The 23,051-nt window shown below is 44.9% G+C and overlaps 1 protein-coding gene and 1 non-coding gene across 4 annotated transcripts; both read right to left on the bottom strand.

The window, feature by feature from the left end:
* Nucleotides 1–135: 135 nt before the first annotated feature.
* On the bottom strand, nucleotides 136–14,242 carry EIF5 (eukaryotic translation initiation factor 5). 3 transcript variants are annotated; one of them, XM_048855055.2, is made up of 12 exons: nucleotides 14,121–14,242; nucleotides 11,528–11,712; nucleotides 8,372–8,651; nucleotides 7,911–7,992; nucleotides 7,330–7,502; nucleotides 6,809–6,920; nucleotides 4,641–4,780; nucleotides 3,852–4,007; nucleotides 3,317–3,478; nucleotides 2,755–2,919; nucleotides 2,276–2,410; nucleotides 136–1,441 (listed from the first exon to the last, which is right to left on the bottom strand). In XM_048855055.2, exons 3-12 carry the CDS (start codon nucleotides 8,441–8,443, stop codon nucleotides 1,349–1,351), a joined length of 1,290 nt encoding a protein of 429 aa, XP_048711012.1. In that variant the 5' UTR covers nucleotides 8,444–8,651; nucleotides 11,528–11,712; nucleotides 14,121–14,242; the 3' UTR covers nucleotides 136–1,348. The 3 variants fall into 3 exon arrangements, with proteins under 3 accessions (XP_048711012.1, XP_048711011.1, XP_074985991.1); XM_048855054.2 differs by lacking the exon at nucleotides 14,121–14,242 and adding an exon at nucleotides 11,836–11,982; XM_075129890.1 differs by lacking the exons at nucleotides 11,528–11,712; nucleotides 14,121–14,242 and adding an exon at nucleotides 10,540–10,637.
* LOC125639259 (small nucleolar RNA SNORA28) lies at nucleotides 6,492–6,616 on the bottom strand. The gene has a single exon (XR_007357440.1). It is a non-coding gene; the product is annotated as a small nucleolar RNA SNORA28 (small nucleolar RNA).
* Nucleotides 14,243–23,051: the final 8,809 nt, after the last annotated feature.

Here is a 23,051-nt window from a genome sequence, read left to right as displayed (position 1 = left end):
TTTAATATGTTCAGCTCAGCATTTGACAGCATGAGAAGGGTATAAACTTGTAGGCTTCTATAAAGACGAACACTGAATTGTGAACTGTAGGTGGCGATAGTCACATACTTTTGACTCATCAGAAAAAACAAAGCCTTCTCTAGCATCTGAAACTTTATTTCCATAAGTCACCTTTCACAGATCCCTTATGTCAGTCTACAGACCACATGTTGAAAAACCACTGTTTTCCTAGCTTAAGAAAACTGCTTTTGTTGAAGTTTTGGCCTTTTGTCTGAGATCAACCTTGAAGTTTACTACAGCAAAGGCTGGGTATGTTTAGAGAAATAATTAAGTTACTTTAGTCTTTACACTGCATGAAGCAAAAATTAGTCTCCAAAGTTGTTTTTGCTGGGACCATTCCTTTCCTCACCCCAATTTTAAGTTAATCTTCAACCACTTTTCCCTCAGTTGATTTTTAACTTGTACGAAAAAAAAGTATGTATTGCTCTTGGCAAAAAGGACATTTGAATTACAGCTAGAGGAGGAATTTAGATATTTCTTCTACTTCAATAAGATTTTGATTTGGCTATTTTGTCACAGTGGTAGTAAGAATGACACCTCACTTAAAATAAGTGTGATATTTACAATCAACTCTGGACACTAGAATGGAATAAAGATGACTTTTGAAGCAAGTCTTGATCTTCCCTCTTGCAATTTTTGAGCTGTTTATCAAAGGCAGTCTGAAATAGTCAGCACCAAATATGGTCGGCCAAAAATATGGATGCTAGATGAAGAGGTATATATATTTTTTAATCACACAAATTTTAGCCCTATGACCATATGAATGCTAGACTAGCTTTGTCTGCCAGTTGAAACCCAGTCACTAGTGTCTCTTGCTGCTCTTTGAGCTTGCTAGAGACTCTCAAGTTTAGAAAAATTGCATACTGGTTTCTCTACCAGGGATCTATTTTCCTCAGAGCAGCTTTCTGTTCCCTCCTAGACAGGAGCAGAATACCATTGCCAGCAAACAGACACCTGTTAAGCTGGTCTCACTCCAAGGTGAACATAACTCTTTAGGCTGACCAAAACCAAATCCTTTATTCCCATAGCTGTATAAATGTGTTCCAAGTATTTGTGTCCAACACAACTTTAAAAAGAAACATGCCATTGACAAACTAGATCGGTTCACTCATGTGTAGACTCCTTGGTGTTCAGCTTATAGTTACACAAGACCAGTCACAGTAAAAGACATTTGAGTATTAATTAGCATAATATTAAGCCATTTCAGCTTGTGCATGTACATGTTGCACTTCTGGAAGAAAAATGCAGAGCAGTTTTCAGTATTACACTGGAAGCTAGGTCACATCACTTAAATGGCATCGATATCTATGTCATCATCTTTCTTGTTTACAGGCTTCACAGTTTCAACTTTAGGTACACTGGCAGTCTTGGAATACACCACCTAGTGAGACAAGATATTTAGTGTTTAAGGACATCCATTGACAATCTTCCATAATGATGCTGACACCCTCTATCTACTTAATGAAGTAAGTTTAGCTAAGGTATAAGATATGTACACAGCCTGTATGGAGGTAATTCATTTTAGGGAGACTTGTCTCCTTGTGGCATAACAGCATATCTGAAACCATAGTCAGAGCACTGTGTCAGGAATCCTCTTCTAAAAGCTATTCCAAATTGTTTGGTTCTACTAGTCACCACACTCCCATTACTCAAAAGGTAGTTAAGTTTGTCTTACTGACGTAGGGAGACATGCTAAATGTGACATGCAAAGAACCGTCATGTTATTTTACCAGCTCACAAGACATTTTACCTTGGTTCTGTAATGGTGCACCATATATTAACAGAGGTTTGCATCCTCAGCAGAGGCTAGACAATTTGCTCTTTAAATTCAGCCTTCATTGCTTGTACTAGAAGTCCTTATTTTAAAAGGCTGACACTATGAGCATCCTGTGTTGCTCACAAGGTAACCATCTAGACCTTGGAAGCTTAGTCTTTTCCATTTTACTCATTGTCCTAGCTGGTGAAGTTTTTATCCTGTCTTTATTAGGGGAAGACAGGAGCCTAGGGAGGAATCCAAGGGTGTACAGAGGGAAAGGATGATTATGTGGACTGGGGAACTCCCCCACAAATAGTAGTGGGGTTTTAGCCATATGCCTCAGAGGAAAAAGCTAGTCTTAGGCCACACCTAGGCATGCAGGCCCAAGAAGAATGAACGGGGGGGAGGGGAGGAGGAGGGAGAAGAACAATGGATGGACACACAAACCAATCTTCTTACCTCAATATTTTCATCTTCATCCTCTTCTTCGTTACCAGAGGACTCTTCCTCAGCTTCCTTCAGCCATTTGATAAAGGGTTCTGCTTTGATGCGGATTTCTTTAGCAAGCTCTTTTGAGACATACTTCTTAGAGGCCTACAAGAAAGGAAGAGTATTTTAAAAACCTCTAGTGCAGAAGCTGCTATGAGGACTGAAAAAAAAAGTTACATATTAGCCAGAGGAGTGATACTGGTTCTATAAGGACTTCTCAGAAACTCAAAGCCAAGCCCAGCCACCCTGAACAAAAACAAACAACAAAAAAAAAAAAACACACCACACCCCACAAAAAAACCACCACCTTAATCAGTCTACACTTTCAGGAGACATGCACTGTACAACACTATATGAAGAGACCACATCGCACCATACTTCCCCCCCTGCAAACCTCAGAAACTGTGACATAGTACCGTGTCCACCTAATAGTGGAACTATCCAAGTACCTTTTCTGCCCAGCTAAGGATGACCTCTTCTTCCAGAAGATCAGCATCATACATTTCCTTCAAGATATGTGGAATTTTAGAAATAAGCTGAGATTGATGCATGGCTACCACACACTCCAAGCCATGAAGAAGGTATCTCTGAGCTTTCTTGTTGTTGTGGCAGAACTGTAATAAAGCCATACAATTGTCAATATTAGTTTCTTTGTGGGCAGGTAAGACGCTAATCTTCTAAGTTCAAGCCTTCTGTACAATATACTTCAGCCAAGGTGCTGTAACCTGAGCCCGGCTGCCCAGGGCTTGGAGGTCATCCCTGAACCCCACTAAGTCTATCAGCCTTGGCAACCACATTAAAAACAGGGTCACGACCCGTTTGGGGTCTTAATGCAGTTTGAGAACCACTGGTTTGCAGAGTTTAGGGACAAGAGAAGGAGTTTTCTGTTGTAGACTTTTGTTCTACCAGTTTTCAGAACTTCATTTAAGTAGTTGTTGCTCCTAAAAGCCACTAAAGTGTCAGACTTTATATATGGAGGCCAGTAAAACTGTTGGAGATTAAAAAGCTTACACGTAGGAAATGGCGTCTATATCTCTTTATCTGTTCTCGAATCTTCTCATCAAAGAGGACTTCAGTCAAAACTAGAGGGCCCATAGCCTTTACATCCAGTCTCTCCGCTTCTGCTACAATATCTTTGTCAGAAGTCTCAATGACACCTTCTTCCTTCTTTTTCTGCAGATGAGAAATTAGTCACAACTCCGATGCTAACAAGCCTGTACTTCTAGTCACTCTCTCTTCCCCCGCCCACCAGGTTACAGTTAGAAAACTACACCACCTTAGAACAAGTTTCAGAGTAGCAGCCGTGTTAGTCTGTATCCGTAAAAAGAAAAAAAGAGTACTTGTGGAACCTTAGTCTAACAAATTTGAGCATGCATCCGATAAGCTTTCATGAGCTACAGCTCACTTCATCGGATGCATGCTCAAATAAATTTGTTAGACTAAGGTGCCACAAGTACTCCTTTTTTCACCTTAGAACGGTTTACTATAATGACATCAAGTATTGTTTTGAGCTAATGTTTCTTTAGAAGAGGAACTGCAGTTTTACCTTAACAAAGTCAAATAATATGTTGACTCGCTCTTCTACTGTTCTTTCTAGGTCATCACTAAGTGTGAGGTTCTTTGCATGATCACTGATTTCATCCATTCTGCGCCTCTGGGCTTCTTCAGTTGTGTCTTCACCCCAGTCATCGTCATCATCCTCCTGAAGAAGATCATTCACACAGAGTTAATGAGCTCTTAAGGGCAAGTGATGCTCTGCTTATGGGCATATTAAATACTAATGCCATTCCAAGGTATTCTACTGTGAATCTGTACTTTTGATGTGTGTGTGGGGGGGAGGGGATGGGGAGTACTCAAATTCATAGGGATGCCTCATGAATAACTTACAGTGAGGGGCAACCCTATGGTCCTATAGCAGTTACCTACAGAAAAAGCTAATACAGAGCTTAGTATTTTAGCCATATTTCCAGCTTGCCCTCCCCACAGAAAGTAGGTCTAGTGGTGGACTAATTCCATTAACCACTTCATGGATTAAACTGCAGAGCTGGGGGATGGGATACGAGACTCCCTCCCACCCCCCTAACAGTTTGAGATCCAAACAAACAGGAAGGAAGAAGTGCTTCAGTATCATGGGATGGTAAGGACCTACCATCACTAAAGCCAGCATAAATGGCTTGGGCTACCTATACAGCTCATTTTCAGTGCAGCTCTGAAAGGGAGCCACCACCATTTCAGAAAGCAGTTATAAGTGGAAGTGTTACCTGACACTAATTTTGAAGTCTAATTTATAAGCCAACCTCACTGTTCTTTACAAGTCTCTGGAAAGTCTACTTACCACTGCACGTGGAGCATCAAGTTCGTCTGGTGGTGGCGGCAATGGTGTCTCATTGCTAGACACAGAACCATTCTCTTTATCCTTGCCTTTTCTGTTCTTCTTTTCCTTTTCTTTCTTTCCTGTACTAGCGTCACTGTTCTCTGGAAGTAAATAGACTCGATACTTTAATTCGTTTCCAAGTGGGAACAAGACTTCCACTTAGTGAGACAATTTGTCAGCACTATTTCAAATGTATCAGATTCCTACAGAACCTAGTTTGAAGAAGTTTTAGTTTAATTCAGTATTCCAAGGCTCCTTTTCATAGTGCCACCTCTCCCTCAATGTGAAGGTTGTGCCACCACTGCAGACCCCACATAGCATGGGATGAAGTTAGTCTTAAGACAACATCCCTTGTGTCCAACAAGGCTGGAAGCCAACAGCCACAATTTGACAGATATTGGAGACCTAGTTTTAAGGTTTACACATTAAGTACTATTCCTCCTCCCCCCTTCCCTGTTTTAAATATCAGAGCCATGATTTGGTGAAGTGTGCGTATCACATCTACAAGGTCTCCAGTGAATGGGCCTGGTGAGAGTTTAAAGCCAGAAGGGATCACTATGCTCCTCTTGTCCAACATCCTCCATAGCATAGGCCAACAGTTCTCAACCTTTCCAGGTTACTGTACCCTTTTCAGGAGGCTGATTTGTCTTATGTACCCCAGGTTTCATCCCACTTAAAGTACTTTACAAGAAAGTGTCACAGCACATTACTGAAAATTACAGTTTCCAGGTTGAGAAACACTGATAGTAACTATACTAGTCATTGTATGTATGAAATTTTAGAGCGCCATATAATGGCTTTTTGCAAGTGCTTTCTTCCAATGGAGCCTGTTATAAAATTAGGCAACTATCTAGATGAGCTGATGTACCTTCTGGAAGGTATCCCCCAGAGATTCATATGCCTGGTTGAGAATCACTGGTATGGGCCACAGAATTTCACCTAGTAATTCCTGAACTAGAGTCAGTACCTCACAGTTGACTAAATCCAAGCTTGATTTAAATACTTGAAATAGAGGACTTGAGGTCATTGGTAAGCTAATTCAGTAGTTTGTCACTCTGTTGAGGGCAGCTTTTCAGTTTGAGTTTTTCTAGCTTTGTTTCCAGCCATTAGTCTAGTTATGCTTTTGTCTGCTTAGCAAAAGCTCTATCAGATGTCTCCGTAACTGGCTGGCCATGGCCAGCCAGTTACAGCCTCAAAATTACTATAGTAAGTCACTTTTGAAGTTGCAGAAGCAGTTAACTCAAACTTATATTTTGAGATATGAATGTACATATTAAGTCATAAAACTTGAGTCAAGCCACTTTCACAGATTAGAAAAAGACTGAAGACCCCTGTACCCATCACTAATCTTATTAGCAGAAACAGTGATGTCTTCTTGGTCCTTTGCATCCTCAGGCTCAGAGTGCTGAAATCCCTCTAAGTGAGAGCTGCAGCTTGGGAGACTGAGCCATACTTTGTTTTTAGTGCTCTCTGTAAGACTTCCAGAGCAGAGGGGGAAAAAAGCTTAATTTTGGAAAGTGTGACATGGAGCCATTCTGCCATCATGTAAGGGTTTTGGTACTAAGCACTATAGCCCTGTGTAGGGCATTTAAAAGCAGCAGTTAGCATGCAGAGCTAAAACTACTCATTTTGACTTTGCTTCCCATAAATCAACCTGGTGCCTGCAAGATTAACCTACAATTGTTCTCCAGGAGATGTAGCTCAGTGTGCTGTTTATAAGCATTGGGAGGGACTGGGAAGCAGTCTGGCCCACAAAGTTGGCTAGTGTGTGGTAACACAAATATTACTTTCCTGATCTGCAAGTTCAAATAGGTTGTTTGAGTCTATATAACACATGACCTCATTTAGTAGAGACCACTGGAATAGGTTAGACTTTTTTTATTATAGCAAGCTTAAATTGAGACAGGCAACCGGATATCTGCCACAGAGTGTTGCTTGCATAGAGTAACCAGTTAAGTCCTTCTCAGTGAAGGACAAAAAATAAACTTGTCTGTAACTTCACCCAACCTCATATCCCACTGCCTAACCCCTCCAACATAGAGGTAGAAGTTAGAGTCTATTTCAGCTACAAGGATGTTTTAGCATGTGGATTGCTTCCTTTATGAGAGTCAAAAATATGCAACACTTACCGGGTGGGTTTTTGAGAATGAATGTGCAGAGTTTATGGTTTGTGTCAAGCATGCCTCGATAGCCACAGGCTTTGCAAGAGTTACCTATAGTTTGTTTCTTGGGATTGACATGCTGCCAGAGGGAAAGTCAAAATTAAAACCTTATTTCAATTCCGATATTACTACTTTATGCCACAACTTAAACATCCAAAGAGGCCAATAGAGATTTCAGATAAACTTTTCATGTCAGGCTGTTTATCATAATTTGTATAAGGAAGTTATGCTAACTTTTACATAACTGATTCTTTAAATTTCTCAATCCTGAAATTTTAGGGTTTGAGACTGGAAACATTTCCAGACCAACAACACTTCAGAAGTTGAATTATATTACAATGAACTTTCACCTACACACTAGCATCAGCATGAAATTGACTTGAAGTAGTCAATCTTGCATGCACATTATCTAAGAATAAGACAGTCGTGTGTGTTTTTAATACCAGAAAAGCCTGTTTGGTTATAGGAAAAAAGTTAAGCATGCTCACCAGATCAGTTTCAGGATTCTCACACTCAGGACAGAGAACAAATTTTTTAATGAATCCATCCAACATGTCTTGCAGCTTATTCGCCTCATGAGATCCATTGACAATGTAACGGTCATTCTTAACATCAAACTGGGTCTGTGCCCCCAGCTCACAACCAAAAAATTTGGTGGGATCTTTCAAAAGACAGAAATTGGCACATTTAAAAGCCTGCCAGTAAGATCCTGACAGCCAGGCCTGACCTGTATACTAGTGCTCATCTCTCAAATATAATTCACTATCACTAACAATGCTTGGCAGTACTCTTAATAGGTCATGTCTCTTATGGTTCTTAGCTGTACTGGGTCATGTCTTTCTAAGAGAAAAGTTCAACCCAAGTAGTGTTTTACCCTAGAAATAATATATTTCCCTTTATTAAACTTTAAGGCCCATGGAGCCTGTGTCAGTGCTGCACTAGTAAAATATGCATATGAAACCTCTAAAAAAGTGCCGCCCCCTGCTTTCACCATATGATGTTATCCAAGCAATCGTTGGGGACCAAAAGAGCCATGAGGGAATTTCATGTTACTTTAAGAGTTACTTACACGTTGGAGGCCGATTAAGCGCCTTTGCAACGTCAACCATGTTGACTATAACTGTCTTTATTCCATTTCCTTTGCCCTCAACCTAAGAGGAAAAAAATCAAATTCACACAATTAGGTATACACGTGAAGGTCAATGCCACACCACTGTCTAAGTCATTTAAGAAATGCTTACAAAGTTAAACACTGCTTAAAGCAGTATCATTACTTATGGAAGAGGGGTAGTGTGGTACAGTGGATAAAGCAGCAGACCAGAACACAAGACACTGGGATTCTATTCCAGACTCTGTCACTGGCCTGCTGAGTGACCTTGGGCAAGTCACTTAATTTTGCCTTGGTTTCCTATTTGTAAAGTAGAGATAATGATACCGACTCTCTCAAAATGATCTACAAGAGACATACTGATGAAAAGCTCTATATAAATAGTGCTTATATTCTGATTACCAGAGTTTAGGAAGAGTTACCTTTGCAATCAGACGGGGCATTTTGTAGCGATAGAACTGATCCGAAACACTGCGGTTGACATTGACAGACATTTTGTCTTATTAGTAGCTTTATCAATAAGATGAAGAGATCTTTGATTGCAGCTTTTTGGTATCTTCTGTCTGGAGAAGACGGGATGACATAAACGACTGCAAGAGTTCTCGGTCTCTGACATGAAAAAGTTTTCGCCACTGAGGCTGTAAGGTTCTTGTTTGTATGCTATGTTCCCCCAATACAGGTACCAATGGCTGCGCAACAGCTCTGCAAGTGTTTAAAAAAAGAAGTTCAGTCTAAAACTTTTCATGAAGTATATTCATGCTGAAGGACACTGTTTAATAGTTATTGGGATCTGAAATTTTAGTTATGTTCTCTAAGTCTTATTTCTGCTGGACATAAAAGCATTTCCTATGCATGAAGTCAGTTATTTGACTACTTAGTCTCAGTTTGTATCATTACAGCAGCAGCTCCTCAGCTGTAGGCTGTCAACTTCTGCTGTCCTGTAGAATGCTGATTTGTGTTATGGTACAAGTTTCCCCCATTTTCGCCTACTAGAGCGCACAGACACAGCTAAAGAATGAGTTTTCCATGTAAAAGGTTAATGTTATATTATGAGGTGGATGGGAATGAGCAGCAGATCCCCTTTGGCTTTTGCTAGGCTCAAAGTCAGTCTGATACCCTGGGCTTTGTAACCACAGGTGCACTTTATTCTCAGGCTTGTTCCCACCACATACAAATTACCATTCACCCTCTGCAGGCAGGTGGGAGGGGAGAGCTACCTCCCGGCTTCTATTCCCTGCCATTTTCCTTTCCTCCTGCTTTCCCCTGAGGTTTTTATGGAGCCCCAGGCTAATTAGGTAGCAGCCGTCTGTCTCCCCAATTAGGGCCAGGTTACCTCCAGCCCACTCCAATTTGTTCCCCTAATGAGCGGGCATGACAAAGGGCTGGATCTGCAATCCTTTGCACAGTACCCTGTCACGGGTCACAGAACAGCCTTGCTATTGAAAGAGTCACATGGGGTGAAAGTTTGACTGCTCTGGAAGAAGGAGGCAAGGAAAACACAGCCCTTAAATCCTTGGTTATGGTGTAACTGAATAGACTCATTTTAAAGTGAAGTGTGTGGCTTATTTGTATTTAGTCACCCAGAATGCTGTGAAATACCTACCTTCAACATGAATAAGTAGTGTTTAGCAAACTATACTGTCACTTATATATAACTATAAAGTGTTGTTGTTTGCCAACAGCTTGCTTTTCTCCTGGACTTAAGCGGCTAAACTTGTTAAATTAACCAGTGCTTCCTTCCACTCATAAGATCTCATAAGTGTAGCAGCCCCATCTTGTTTCTATAGAAACTTCCTTCTACACCTTTGATTCAGCATAGTAGTACCAAAACATCCACCTCCCCACCCCCAAATATTTAAGATGTTTTGCATTTCTAGGCTTCCTACTTCTGTGGTACATAGATGTTCATTAACTTACCCAATGCTTCCCTGATTTCTCAGAAGCACCCTACTATTGCATCACTTCTGCTATACATTTACAATTCAGTTTCTAAGCCGTACTGTGATTAAATATTGACTGACCATTTAGATAGATACCACATTTGAGATAAGTTTATTCTTGCCAGCTCTTTAGAATGGCTGTACATGCTACCACACTGCTAGTTCAAGTGGAGGTGTTTAAGTAACTTGTTTTGATAGAAATGTACAAAATACTTCAATCTATAACAGCAACAAAACAGCACAAGAATGTATTTTTCAATACTGAAAAACAGTTTCCCCAACATTTAGTTAGTAGCAGTAACTGGAAGTAATTTACAGTTGCTGACCAAAAAAAAGCAGCTAAGTGTGAACCCTGAGGTGTAGCAGGGGACATATCAAAGGTATTAGCTCAGGGGTTCTCAAACTGGGGGTCAGAACCCCTCAGAGGATCACAAGATTGTTACATGGGGGGGGGGATCATGAGCTGTCAGCCTCCACCCCAAACCCCGCTTTGCCTCCAGTATTTATAATGCTTCTAAATGTATTTAATTTATTGGAGGGGGGTGTCACATTCAGAGGCTTGCTGTGTGAAAGGGGTCACCAGGACAAAAGTTTGAGAACCCCTGTATTAGCTTGTTTTGATATAAATAATGCTCCCTTCGTTTCTCTACCTTTGTTTTCCTCAGAGAGTTAGGGAGATGTGGGCAGTTAGGTGTTCACTTTCCAATATAACAAGCAGCTCTTCTCCCCTGGGATGCCTGTAAAATCCCTGGAGTGAAAACCAACTAATATCTTTACAAGTCCTTTGTATTGTAAATTGCAAGGATCAGCTTACACTACTTGATCTACAGGACCTGATCGATAGACTTAGTTTTGCCCCAGAACAGCTAGAAAGAGCCCTTTATCAAGGGGGAAAAAAAATAATAAAAAAAACAGACACCACACAACAGACGTGGCAGTGCTTTCCACAGCAAATCTAAAACCAGCCATCATGTGGCCTACACACGGGGCTGCAGAGGAACCAGGTACCTCAGGGGAAGGAAGACAGACGTGTGGCCTCATCCACATCGCTGCTTTTGTCTGCTGGCGACCGAAGCCCCCACCCACCTCCCGACACCGCCCCCGAGCCCGTCGCGCTGAGCGAGCAGCCAGCCTCCCTCCCGCCGAACCGCCCCACTCCGCTCTGGGATGACTCATAAATGCAGCGATTAAGCACTGAGTCAGCCTTTCACAGAACGGGTGGGAGGAAGGGGGGGACGACACCCCCTCCAATTGCGCATGCGGGGGCCTCCGCGGTTTCTCAGGCAGCCCCCCCGCCCCCCACAACTCGCCCCTCCCGATGTAACCCCTGGAATCCAGCCCCCTCCCCCCCTGCGCTGCGGATTTCTAACTGCGCCACACAGCTTCCCCTCCACCCCCCATCACGAGGCGCAGCCCCAACCGTCGCCATTTTGCCTCGTCGCACGGGGACCACCCGACCGGGATAGCCAGCGCCGCCTGTCCCCCCCGCACGGGAGTACCTCAGCCACTCCCGTCGAGGCTGCACGGACCCCAATCAGCCGCCCCCACCTCGGGTCCCCCGGCCTGTAGATCCTCCCCCACGTCCCCAGACGCGCTCTCCTCACATCGCGCCTCGCCACCCCCTTGGCGGCCACTCACCGTTTTCGTCCAATAAAGACATAAACCCAACGCTGCTCGCCCCGGGCTGCGACGAAGCCGAGTGTGTAAGGAGAACGGGGCCGAGAGGCGCTTATATCCGGGCGGAGGGAAGGCGGGCGCCGCAGCCGCCGGGTCCGAGCGTCCTGGGGCGGGCGGAATCAGCAGCAGCGGCGGCGCCAGTCAATCTGTGGGGGAGATACAATCAGGGCACCGTTAACGGCGGCACCTGGGAAGGGAAAGGGGCGGGCACAACTGAAGCCGAAGGGGGCGGTTGCCGGTTGCCCCTGCGATGGGCGCCGCGTACTCACCTCTAGAATGTTCTCGCTCCAACTGAGCGACGCCACGGCTGGGATCAATCAGCCAGCGGCGGGCCGCACCTCCCTCGCCCCACCATTAGCTCGCCGCCCGCCATCCGCCTATGTTATTGGCTGCCGCTCCAGTCAATCAATCCGCCCTTTCCCCCCTCCCCCCAGCACTCTAAAGGACATCGCGTCTATAGTGGCCAAAGCTCGCGAGAAGTAGAGCAAGGGGGTAGGGACGGGAGAGAAAAGAATGAGTCATTGAAACAGCCGGGCCGGCTTGTGCGTCGAGTGGGGGAGGAGCAGGGTGGCTGGCCTCTTTGGCCCCTGGTGTGGCCGAGGGCACAGAAATGGTGCTGGTCACCGCCATATACGTATTAGAGGGCTGTCCGCTTCCTTGCTTCTGTAGGCTGAGCTACTGCACCCGCCAGGGGCTCCTTTCATCCTCCTAAGCCCTGTGTGCTCGCCTCTAATACCCGTCCCTGCAATCACTGCCCCAGCCCTTATGCCAGGGGCTCTGTGCCCCGCCCATTCCTTTGCCTGCCCCCCGTGGCAAGAGCTCCTTGTGCCCCTTCTCCCATGCCTCCTATTCTCCTTTCCCTATGATGACAGAGACTCTGTGTCTCCCCCCCATCCCCCTCTCTGCCAAATGCCAGGGCACTATGGCCCCCCTTCCCTCTAATGCCAAGGGCTCTCCTCTCCTTCCCCATACCAACCTTATTCTCTCCCTGTGCCAGGGATTCCCATGTGCCCCCTGTTCCTCTGCCCTCCTTTTCCCCCTACCCCTTTCTGTTTGGGAGATAAATCAGACTGTTAACATTTTAAACTATTGCGATGATGAACATAGTTGCTGTTGTTATGCTGGAAGGTGTTGATGGCTGCTGTCAACCAGTTCTTTGATCTCTAGAAAGTTACAAAGGAGAATACAACGAGGAGTCCATGTGGCACCTTAGAGACTAACAAATTTTATTTGGGCATAAGCTTCCTTGGGCTAGCACCCAATTCATCAGATGCATCAGATGAAGTGGGTTCTAGCCCATGAAAGCTTATGCCCAAATAAATTTAGTCCATAAGGTGCCACAAGGACTCCTCATTGTTTTTGCTGATACAGACTAACATGGCAACCACTCTGAAACCTGTCACAAATGTGAATGAAACTGCTGGGTTTGCTAATCATACAGAAGGAGCTCTGCATGTCCCCCTTTCCAGTTTTCCTCAAAATCAATGGGATTTTGGCCATTGATGTCTATAACATTCCCTGACATTTTGGAATTGTTTGAATGCAGTGTCCAAAAGTTATTGCATTCCATACCGACAGAGAAATGTTATCATGTTCAATGTCAGGCCTCATTTTACTCAGCCAATAAGGAATCCATCTAGAGTGGGGTTTAAAATGCTAACCCCAAAAACAGGCATACAGCCTCCTACATTTGCTGCTCCCCAAGAAGGAGACATGAACACCCAGTTCTCCCTGTCACACAGATAGTTATTGTCCTTTTTGCTGCTAATTCATTCTGATAGGAATGTGGCACTGAGCAGGGCCTGACCCCACAAAAGGGCATGAATTTCCAATTCTCCCTGCCACATATACAGTCTCCATTACCACTAACTTTCTTCCTTACTGGACAAACTATTAGAGCTGTCTTCAGGGTACGGGGTCTTGATTTTGATAAAAGCAAAGCCCAGGAAAAGATACAACCCCTATTTCTTGCAGACAGTTACTATTCCTGTCACCAGTACTGCTAGCTCCCTTCCTGAGTGGACAGAGGCATTGAGTGGGTCCAGCTTTAGGAGTTGGGGGCTCATTTTAAAAAATACTAGTCTTGTAAAGGGCATGAAATTCTACCCATTTTCCCATCCTCCACTCCCTCTAACCAAGTATCTCAATTGCTACCTGCTACTACTAATGCCATGTTCTCTTCCACTTCTCCTAAATGGCACCAAGCAGGGCCAGCATTAGGATTTTTGAAGGCTCCTAATAAAATAGGAATTTAATATTTTTGTTATTGTATAATACAAATAATGTTAAAGCAGAAAGGCATTAAATGGGCATTTCTGAGATATTATCATGGCAATTAAATATACAAATCACTTTTCTGTCTTACTGTTCTCTGCTTCCTTATAAATGCACTCAGACAACAGCAGAAGAAACCTCAGTCCTTGTCATTTGGCATGTTTTAATGATAATATTGTACAGTATTTTGAGGGCTGTCTAGAGGAGCAGAGGAGAATAGGCTGGAGTGGACCACTTCAAAAATAAAATGATTAATAACAATAGCTAATAAAATACTTACAAAATTAGGTTTCCAAGCCATCTTTAAATTAGGCCATCACTGGTACCAAGTTGTCACAGACAGAGGACTCTTGTTAGACCTTTTGTGACTCTGGAATGCTCTTTTTGGTCTGGCAGAAAAAAGAACAACAGTCAAATGCAAAGGTGGCTTATAAATATGATTTTCCTAGAAGACACAAAGGAAAAGTCAGGCCATTATTAAGGACATGATCAGAGACACATTACAATGAAAAACAGGTTATTTCAGCAGCAGCAGAGCTGGAGTACAGTTACCAGAGAATGAGTGTGTGTTTTTCTCAGTGCTTAGTGCTGCGTTCTAACAAGATCCTCCTACATCATGGCTGCTGCCCTAGTTATACAAGTTCTCAGTCTACTGAATAGCAAGTGTTCAGGGCAGGACACTGGCCTATAAACTGTGTATTCAGGGCTATGTTGAGCTCTGACTGAATTAGGGAGAGGTACAATAAATCCTGAGGGAAATTTTAAATGTCTCTTTGAAATGTGCACAATAAAATCATTCCCCACAAGAGGGAGAGGTTTTAAAAACTGCCTTAAAATGTAAACCCCAAACAAGGAAACGTATCTCCAAAATATGTCAGACTTGGCAATTATCAGGAGGAAAAAAATAATCAGAATGTGGGATGCAAGAAAAGTACAACAGGAAACTTCTCTGCTGTGACACTATGCGTGGACTTTCTCAGTGCCTCCTTTCTGTGACTTTCCTTTCATGGTACAACACATCTGAGGTTAATAAATTACAGTACTAAAAATGTGCTGCTGCCAACACCACTTCATGGTATGGCAGAGGAGCAACAGAGACCTTGAATTTGCAGCATTTTGACATAATGAATGACCCTAGTGAGGTCTGATTTCACGGTCTTGAGATGCAGATTAGATCTATATTTTATAGTATAAAAAGTGACATAATTAATTTAATAGGTCTGTTTTAAAATGTTATTCCTAATGCATACTGCAGGAATTAATCCAATATGGGTGATGTCAGAGGACATTATTGTTAGCAATCTTTATACAAAATATACAAAAATTGTGGATTCTTTGCTATTTGGGGGAGCCTAGTTTTTCATTTCATTTGATCAAAACAATCTTTTTAAATTTGATTTTAGATGTCAAGTACTTTTACTGACTGAAAGTCATTTTAATTTTGTACACTTAGAAACTACGGGCTCTGAAAAGACAGAAATCACCTTTCCCCTTCTTTAAAGTCATGCCTTAATGAGTCACAGAGTTCATAGTTCAAATTGCTCGTGTGATCTTCAAAGTACAGGCCACTTGTGAGCTTTGCATTTCACTGCTATAAACTAAACAATTTATAACTATACTCCACGTTTATTGTTGAGACATTATTAACCCAGCTGCCTGGGTTTCTTTTTTATTTAATGGTGATTTAATTACTGACAGTAAGAAATTGTCAGCAATGAATCATTTCCCTAGAGTAAGCGTTCCCTTATAGCAGAACTGCTTTATGATGGTTCAGTTCAGCTTTGAATAATTCAAATTTGTTTTATTGTCTGATCAGGTTTTGTCAAAGAATCCATCTCCTCCCCCTCCCAAAAAGTGAATACCTGCTACATATGATACAGCTAATTTTTAAAAAACAAGAATTTAATTGATATTTATATTAAGATCCAAACCCACAAAAGCATGGAAATTCTAATAATCTGAAATGGCTATAAAGTGGGATATCCATTGTTAGGCCATGTCTATACTGCAACTTTTAAGCAAGTTTGTAATCAGTTAGTAACATAGTTGGCTCTAACAATGCCACATGATTAGTATTCAGTTATAACCAATCATGGCTGTGAAAAGCATTTTGACCATGCCAGAGTGTTAAGCTTCACACTTTTCAGAGTAGCAGCCGTGTTAGTCTGTATCCGCAAAAAGAAAAGGAGTACTTGTGGCACCTTAAAGACTAACAAATTTATTCACACTGTCTTCCTGTGACTGGTTTGGTGACGGTTTTTTGCACTGTGGGCAGGATTCCTAACTATGCTGGTATAACTGGTTTGGTCAGTCTGCCTTCTTCCCAGCTCTCTGTGCTGTAGGGCATCCCAGAGTGCATTGCCTTATGTGTGGTTTTGCCTGCATATCCTCTGGACACTCTGTTCCTCTCAGACACATCCTCTGAAAGCTGTTCAGATTTTCCCAGAATGCACTGATGCAAACATGTTGAGGAGTGTGGCAGTAGATGTGCAAATATGGATGATTCATGCTTGTGTTGTGAGAAAATCTACTGTGTGGACACAGCTGAGCTTTGTCTGTAGTAATCAGGTCAGCTGGGAGGGTCACTATTCTCCTTCACACCTTGGCAATAGGATAGCTTAGGGTATGTCTACACTACGGAATAAGGTCGAATTTATAGAAGTCGTTTTTTTAGAAATCGGTTTTATATATTCGAGTGTGTGTCCCCCCACAGAAAATGCTCTAAGTGCATTAAGTGCATTAACTCGGCGGAGCGCTTCCACAGTACCGAGGCTAGAGTCGACTTCCGGAGCGTTGCACTGTGGGTAGCTATCCCACAGTTCCCGCAGTCTCCGCTGCCCATTGGAATTCTGGGTTGAGATCCCAATGCCTGATGGGGCTAAAACATTGTCGCAGATGGTTCTGGGTACATATCGTCAGGCCCCCATTCCCTCCCTCCCTCCCTCCGTGAAAGCAAGGGCAGACAATCGTTTCGCGCCTTTTTTCCTGAGTTACCTGTGCAGACGCCATACCACTGCAAGCATGGAGCCCGCTCAGGTAACCGTCACCCTATGTCTCGTGGATGCTGGCAGACGCGGTACGGCATTGCTACACAGTAGCAGCAACCCCTTGCCTTGTGGCAGCAGACGGTACAGTACGACTGGTAGCCGTCCTCGTCGTGTCCGAGGTGCTCCTGGCCACGTCGGCTGGGAGCGCCTGGGCAGACATGGGTGCAGGGACTAAATTTGGAGTGACTTGACCAGGTCATTCTCTTTAGTCCTGCAGTCAGTCCTATTGAACCGTCTTATGGTGAGCGGGCAGGCGATACGGACTGCTAGCAGTCGTACTGTACCATCTTCTGCCAGGCAGGCAAGAGATGAGGATTGCTAGCAGTTGTATTGTACCATCTTCTGCCAGGCAGGCAAGAGATGGGGATGGCTAGCAGTCGTACTGTACCATCTTCTGCCGAGCAGCCATGAGATGTGGATGGCATGCAGTCCTTCTGCACCATCTGCTGCCAGCCAAAGATGTAAAAGATAGATGGAGTGGGTCAAAACAAGAAATAGACCAGATTTGTTTTGTACTCATTTGCCTCCTCCCCTGTCTAGGGGACTCATTCCTCTAGGTCACACTGCAGTCACTCACAGAGAAGGTGCAGCGAGGTAAATCTAGCCATGTATCAGTCAGAGGCCAGGCTAACCTCCTTGTTCCAATAAGAACGATAACTTAGGTGCACCATTTCTTATTGGAACCCTCCGTGAAGTCCTGCCTGAAATACTCCTTGATGTAAAGACACCCCCTTTGTTGATTTTAGCTCCCTGAAGCCAACCCTGTAAGCCGTGTCGTCAGTCGCCCCTCCCTCCGTCAGAGCAACGGCAGACAATCGTTCCGCGCCTTTTTTCTGTGCGGACGCCATACCAAGGCAAGCATGGAGGCCGCTCAGCTCACTTTGGCAATTAGGAGCACATTAAACACCACACGCATTATCGAGCAGTATATGCAGCACCAGAACCTGGCAAAGCGATACCGGGCGAGGAGGCGACGTCAGCGCGGTCACGTGAGTGATCAGGACATGGACACAGATTTCTCTGAAAGGATGGGCCCTGCCAATGCATGCATCATGGTGCTAATGGGGCAGGTTCATGCTGTGGAACGCCGATTCTGGGCTCGGGAAACAAGCACAGACTGGTGGGACCGCATAGTGTTGCAGGTCTGGGACGATTCCCAGTGGCTGCGAAACTTTCGCATGCGTAAGGGCACTTTCATGGAACTTTGTGACTTGCTTTCCCCTGCCCTGAGGCGCATGAATACCAAGATGAGAGCAGCCCTCACAGTTGAGAAGCGAGTGGCGATAGCCCTGTGGAAGCTTGCAACGCCAGACAGCTACCGGTCAGTTGGGAATCAATTTGGAGTGGGCAAATCTACTGTGGGGGCTGCTGTGATGCAAGTAGCCCACGCAATCAAAGATCTGCTGATATCAAGGGTAGTGACCCTGGGAAATGTGCAGGTCATAGTGGATGGCTTTGCTGCAATGGGATTCCCTAACTGTGGTGGGGCTATAGACGGAACCCATATCCCTATCTTGGCACTGGAGCACCAAGCCGCCGAGTACATAAACCGCAAGGGGTACTTTTCGATAGTGCTGCAAGCTCTGGTGGATCACAAGGGACGTTTCACCAACATCAACGTGGGATGGCCGGGAAAGGTGCATGATGCTCGCATCTTCAGGAACTCTGGTCTGTTTCAAAAGCTGCAGGAAGGGACTTTATTCCCAGACCAGAAAATAACTGTTGGGGATGTTGAAATGCCTATATGTATCCTTGGGGACCCAGCCTACCCCTTAATGCCATGGCTCACGAAGCCGTACACAGGCAGCCTGGACAGTAGTCAGGAGCTGTTCAACTACAGGCTGAGCAAGTGCAGAATGGTGGTAGAATGTGCATTTGGACGTTTAAAGGCGCGCTGGCGCAGTTTACTGACTCGCTTAGACCTCAGCGAAACCAATATTCCCACTGTTATTACTGCTTGCTGTGTGCTCCACAATATCTGTGAGAGTAAGGGGGAGACGTTTATGGCGGGGTGGGAGGTTGAGGCAAATCGCCTGGCTGCTGGTTACGCGCAGCCAGACACCAGGGCGGTTAGAAGAGCACAGGAGGGCGCGGTACGCATCAGAGAAGCTTTGAAAACCAGTTTCATGACTGGCCAGGCTACGGTGTGAAAGTTCTGTTTGTTTCTCCTTGATGAAACCCCCCGCCCCTTGGTTCACTCTACTTCCCTGTAAGCTAACCACCCGCCCCTCCTCCCTTCAATCACCGCTTGCAGAGGCAATAAAGTCATTGTTGCTTCACATTCATGCATTCTTTATTCATTCATCACACAAATAGGGGGATGACTACCAAGGTAGCCCAGGAGGGGTGGTGGAGGAGGGAAGGAAAATGCCACACAGCACTATAAGCACAGCACTTTAAAAGTTTACAACTTTAAAATTTATTGAATGACAGCCTTCTTTTTTTTGGGCAATCCTCTGTGGTGGAGTGGCTGGTTGGCCGGAGGCCCCCCCACCGCGTTCTTGGGCATCTGGGTGTGGAGGCTATGGAACTTGGGGAGGAGGGCGGTTGGTTACAGAGGGGCAGCAGTGGCAGTCTGTGCTCCAGCTGCCTTTGCTGCAGCTCAACCATACACTGGAGCATACTGGTTTGGTCCTGCAGCAGCCTCAGCATTGAATCCTGCCTCCTCTCATCACGCTGCCGCCACATTTGAGCTTCAGCCCTGTCTTCAGCCCGCCACTTACTCTCTTCAGCCCGCCACCTCTCCTCCCGGTCATTTTGTGCTTTCCTGCACTCTGACATTATTTGCCTCCACGCATTCGTCTGTGCTCTGTCAGTGTGGGAGGACAGCATGAGCTCGGAGAACATTTCATCGCGAGTGCGTTTTTTTTTCTTTCTAAGCTTCACTAGCCTCTGGGAAGGAGAAGATCCTGTGATCATTGAAACACATGCAGCTGGTGGAGAAAAAAAAAGGGACAGCGGTATTTAAAAAGACACATTCTATAAAACAGTGGCTACACTCTTTCAGGGTAAACCTTGCTGTTAACATTACATACATAGCACATGTGCTTTTGTTACAAGGTCGCATTTTGCCTCCTCCCACCGCGTGACTACCCCCTCAACCTTCCCCCCTCCCTGTGGCTAACAGCGGGGAACATTTCTGTTTAGCCACAGGCAAACAGCCCAGCAGGAATGGACTCCTCTGAGTGTCCCCTGAAGAAAAGCACTCTATTTCAACCAGGTGACCATGAATTATATCTCACTCTCCTGAGGATAACACAGAGAGATAAAGAACGGATGTTGTTTGAATGCCAGCAAACATACACTGCAATGCTTTGTTCTACAATGATTCCCGAGTACGTGTTACTGGCCTGGAGTGGTAAAGTGTCCTACCATGAAGGACGCAATAAGGCTGCCCTCCCCAGAAACCTTTTGCAAAGGCTTTAGGACTACATCTAGGAGAACCGCAAATGCCAGGGCAAAGTAATTCTTTCACATGCTTGCTTTTAAACCATGTATAGTATTTTAAAAGGTACACTCACCAGAGGTCCCTTCTCCGCCTGCTGGGTCCAGGAGGCAGCCTTGGGTGGGTTCGGGGGGTACTGGCTCCAGGTCTAGGGTGAGAAACAGTTCCTGGCTGTCGGGAAAACCGGTTTCTCCGCTTGCTTTCTGTGAGCTATCTACAACCTCCTCCTCATCATCATCTTCTTCGTCCCCAAAACCTGCTTCCGTATTGCCTCCATCTCCATTGAAGGAGTCAAACAACACGGCTGGGGTAGTGGTGGCTGAACCCCCTAAAATGGCATGCAGCTCATCATAGAAGCGGCATGTTTGGGGCTCTGACCCAGAGCGGCTGTTCGCCTCTCTGGTTTTCTGGTAGGCTTGCCTCAGCTCCTTCAGTTTCACGCGGCACTGCTTCGGGTCCCTGTTATGGCCTCTGTCCTTCATGCCCTGGGAGATTTTCACAAAGGTTTTGGCATTTCGAAAACTGGAATGGAGTTCTGATAGCACGGATTCCTCTCCCCAAACAGCGATCAGATCCCGTACCTCCCGTTCGGTCCATGCTGGAGCTCTTTTGCGATTCTGGGACTCCATCATGGTCACCTCTGCTGATGAGCTCTGCATGGTCACCTGCAGCTTGCCACGCTGGCCAAACAGGAAATGAGATTCAAAAGTTCGCGGTTCTTTTCCTATCTACCTGGCCAGTGCATCTGAGTTGAGAGTGCTGTCCAGAGCGGTCACAATGGAGCACTCTGGGATAGCTCCCGGAGGCCAATACCACCGAATTGTGTCCACAGTACCCCAAATTCGAGCTGGCAACGTCGATTTAAGCGCTAATCCACTTGTCAGGGGTGGAGTAAGGAAATCGATTTTAAGAGCCCTTTAAGTCGAAATAAAGGGCTTCATTGTGTGGACGGGTGCAGGTTTACAGCGATTTAACGCTGCTAAATTCGACCTAAAGTCCTAGTGTAGACCAGGGCTTAATTATGTAGGTGTCAGGTCTGAATATGTAAACTCTTGGGAAGCACAAGTCCAGCTTCCAGCTGGGTTAACACAGTCTTGAAAATCATGCAGTTTACTTTGCAGGGGTCTTTTGGATGTCTGTTCTGCATTGACATTAAAGATCCTGCAGCACTCAGAACAGGGGTCTACTCTGTTATACTTGACCAGAATCTCCACAGCCCCCACTATTGTGCAGCTTGCTGTTCATCTTGTTGAGTGGATTTGGTTTGTAAAATGCCTTGGTATTTATGCTTTATAAATGTAAGCTAGTTTTGTTATTTAATTAAAAAATAAACAAAATTAAAAAGGAACAGGAGAACAAGAGTGTAGTAGAAGGTATGTGTATAGTCAGTAAATGCATAATTTTCTAGTTATTACTACTTATTATGGTAGTGCTTAGAGGGCATGCCACATCAAACATTGTGCTAACTGTTCAGACACATATTTGGGACAGGGACTGTCTCTTATTATATTACAATCTAAATAGACAAGACATTAAGAGGTTGAGAGAGAAAACAAAGGCAGAACAAGGTGAAGCAACTTCCTTTTTCAGAAGGTTAGAGTATACCCATTTTTTGCCAACTGCCAGGGCTGGCTCCAGACACCAGCAAACCAAGCAGGTGCCTGGGGCGGCAAATGTACAGGGGCGGCAGGATGTCGGGCAATCCGCCCTCGGTGGTGGCGGGAATTCGGCGGCTGCTCCGTCAGAGCACGATTCATGCTCGGTGGCAATTCGGCGGTGGGGAGGGAACTCTGCTTCGGTCGCTGGTGGCAATTCGGCGGCCACACCATCACTCCGCCTCCGTGTTCGGCGGCAAGGTTTTTTGTTTTTTTTGCTGCTTGGGGTGGCAAAAACGCTGGAGCCAGCCCTGCCAAATGCAAACAGTGAGGAAAATGTGTAAATATTATATGCCAATCTCTCAGATCAGTATACAGCAAGAAAGATCAATACAACTCATGGTGATTTCTTAAATAGAGGTGTGATGCTCTTCTGGGCTGTGGCCTGACAAAACACTAAAAAGAGTCTAATGAGTTTGGTAAACCCATGTCTAAAATAGGCATTTCACTTCCAAGGGGGCAAGGATAAAGACTACTTTTAAAGCCACTCAGCTTCACTCAAGTGTTTGTTTCTAGAGTGCCATTCCAAAATAATGTTTACAGTTTTGTTGTAGCTGTGTCAGCCACAGAGACAAGGTAAATGAGGTAATATCTTTTAGTGGACCAACTTCTGCTGGTGAAAGAGACAAGCTTTCGAGCTTATACAGAGGTCTTCTCCGTGTCATTCCAAAATAATGTTAGCATTTGAATAGTTCCAACTAGGCTTTGAAGTTAACTTCTCATTAAGGACAGAGTTCACTCCATGGCCATTGCTGTTATCTAGCTAGTCACAGTTTTCTGCAGTGCTGAGATAAAGGTGGTGGAAGATGTAAAAAACCATGTGTTTGTGTCATAAAGGCAGTGGTGGATTAATACATGGGCCCATGGGGCCCCGGACAATTTGGGGGACATAGCAGGAGCACTGGAACCTGGGTAGAAGTGTGGGGGGGGGCATATGCCAGAACTGTGGCCCTGCCCCCTGCTCCTCCTCTTCCCACTTAGGCCCCCCAGCCAGGCCAGAGGTCAGAGCCGGCCCATGGTAAGAGCCTCCCAGGGAGCCTGGGTTGCTGTGAGGAGCCCTGGAC

Source organism: Caretta caretta, chromosome 6, assembly GCF_965140235.1.
Source record: "Caretta caretta isolate rCarCar2 chromosome 6, rCarCar1.hap1, whole genome shotgun sequence".
Classification (NCBI taxonomy): domain Eukaryota; kingdom Metazoa; phylum Chordata; order Testudines; family Cheloniidae; genus Caretta; species Caretta caretta.
This window is presented reverse-complemented; position numbering and strand designations above follow the sequence as displayed.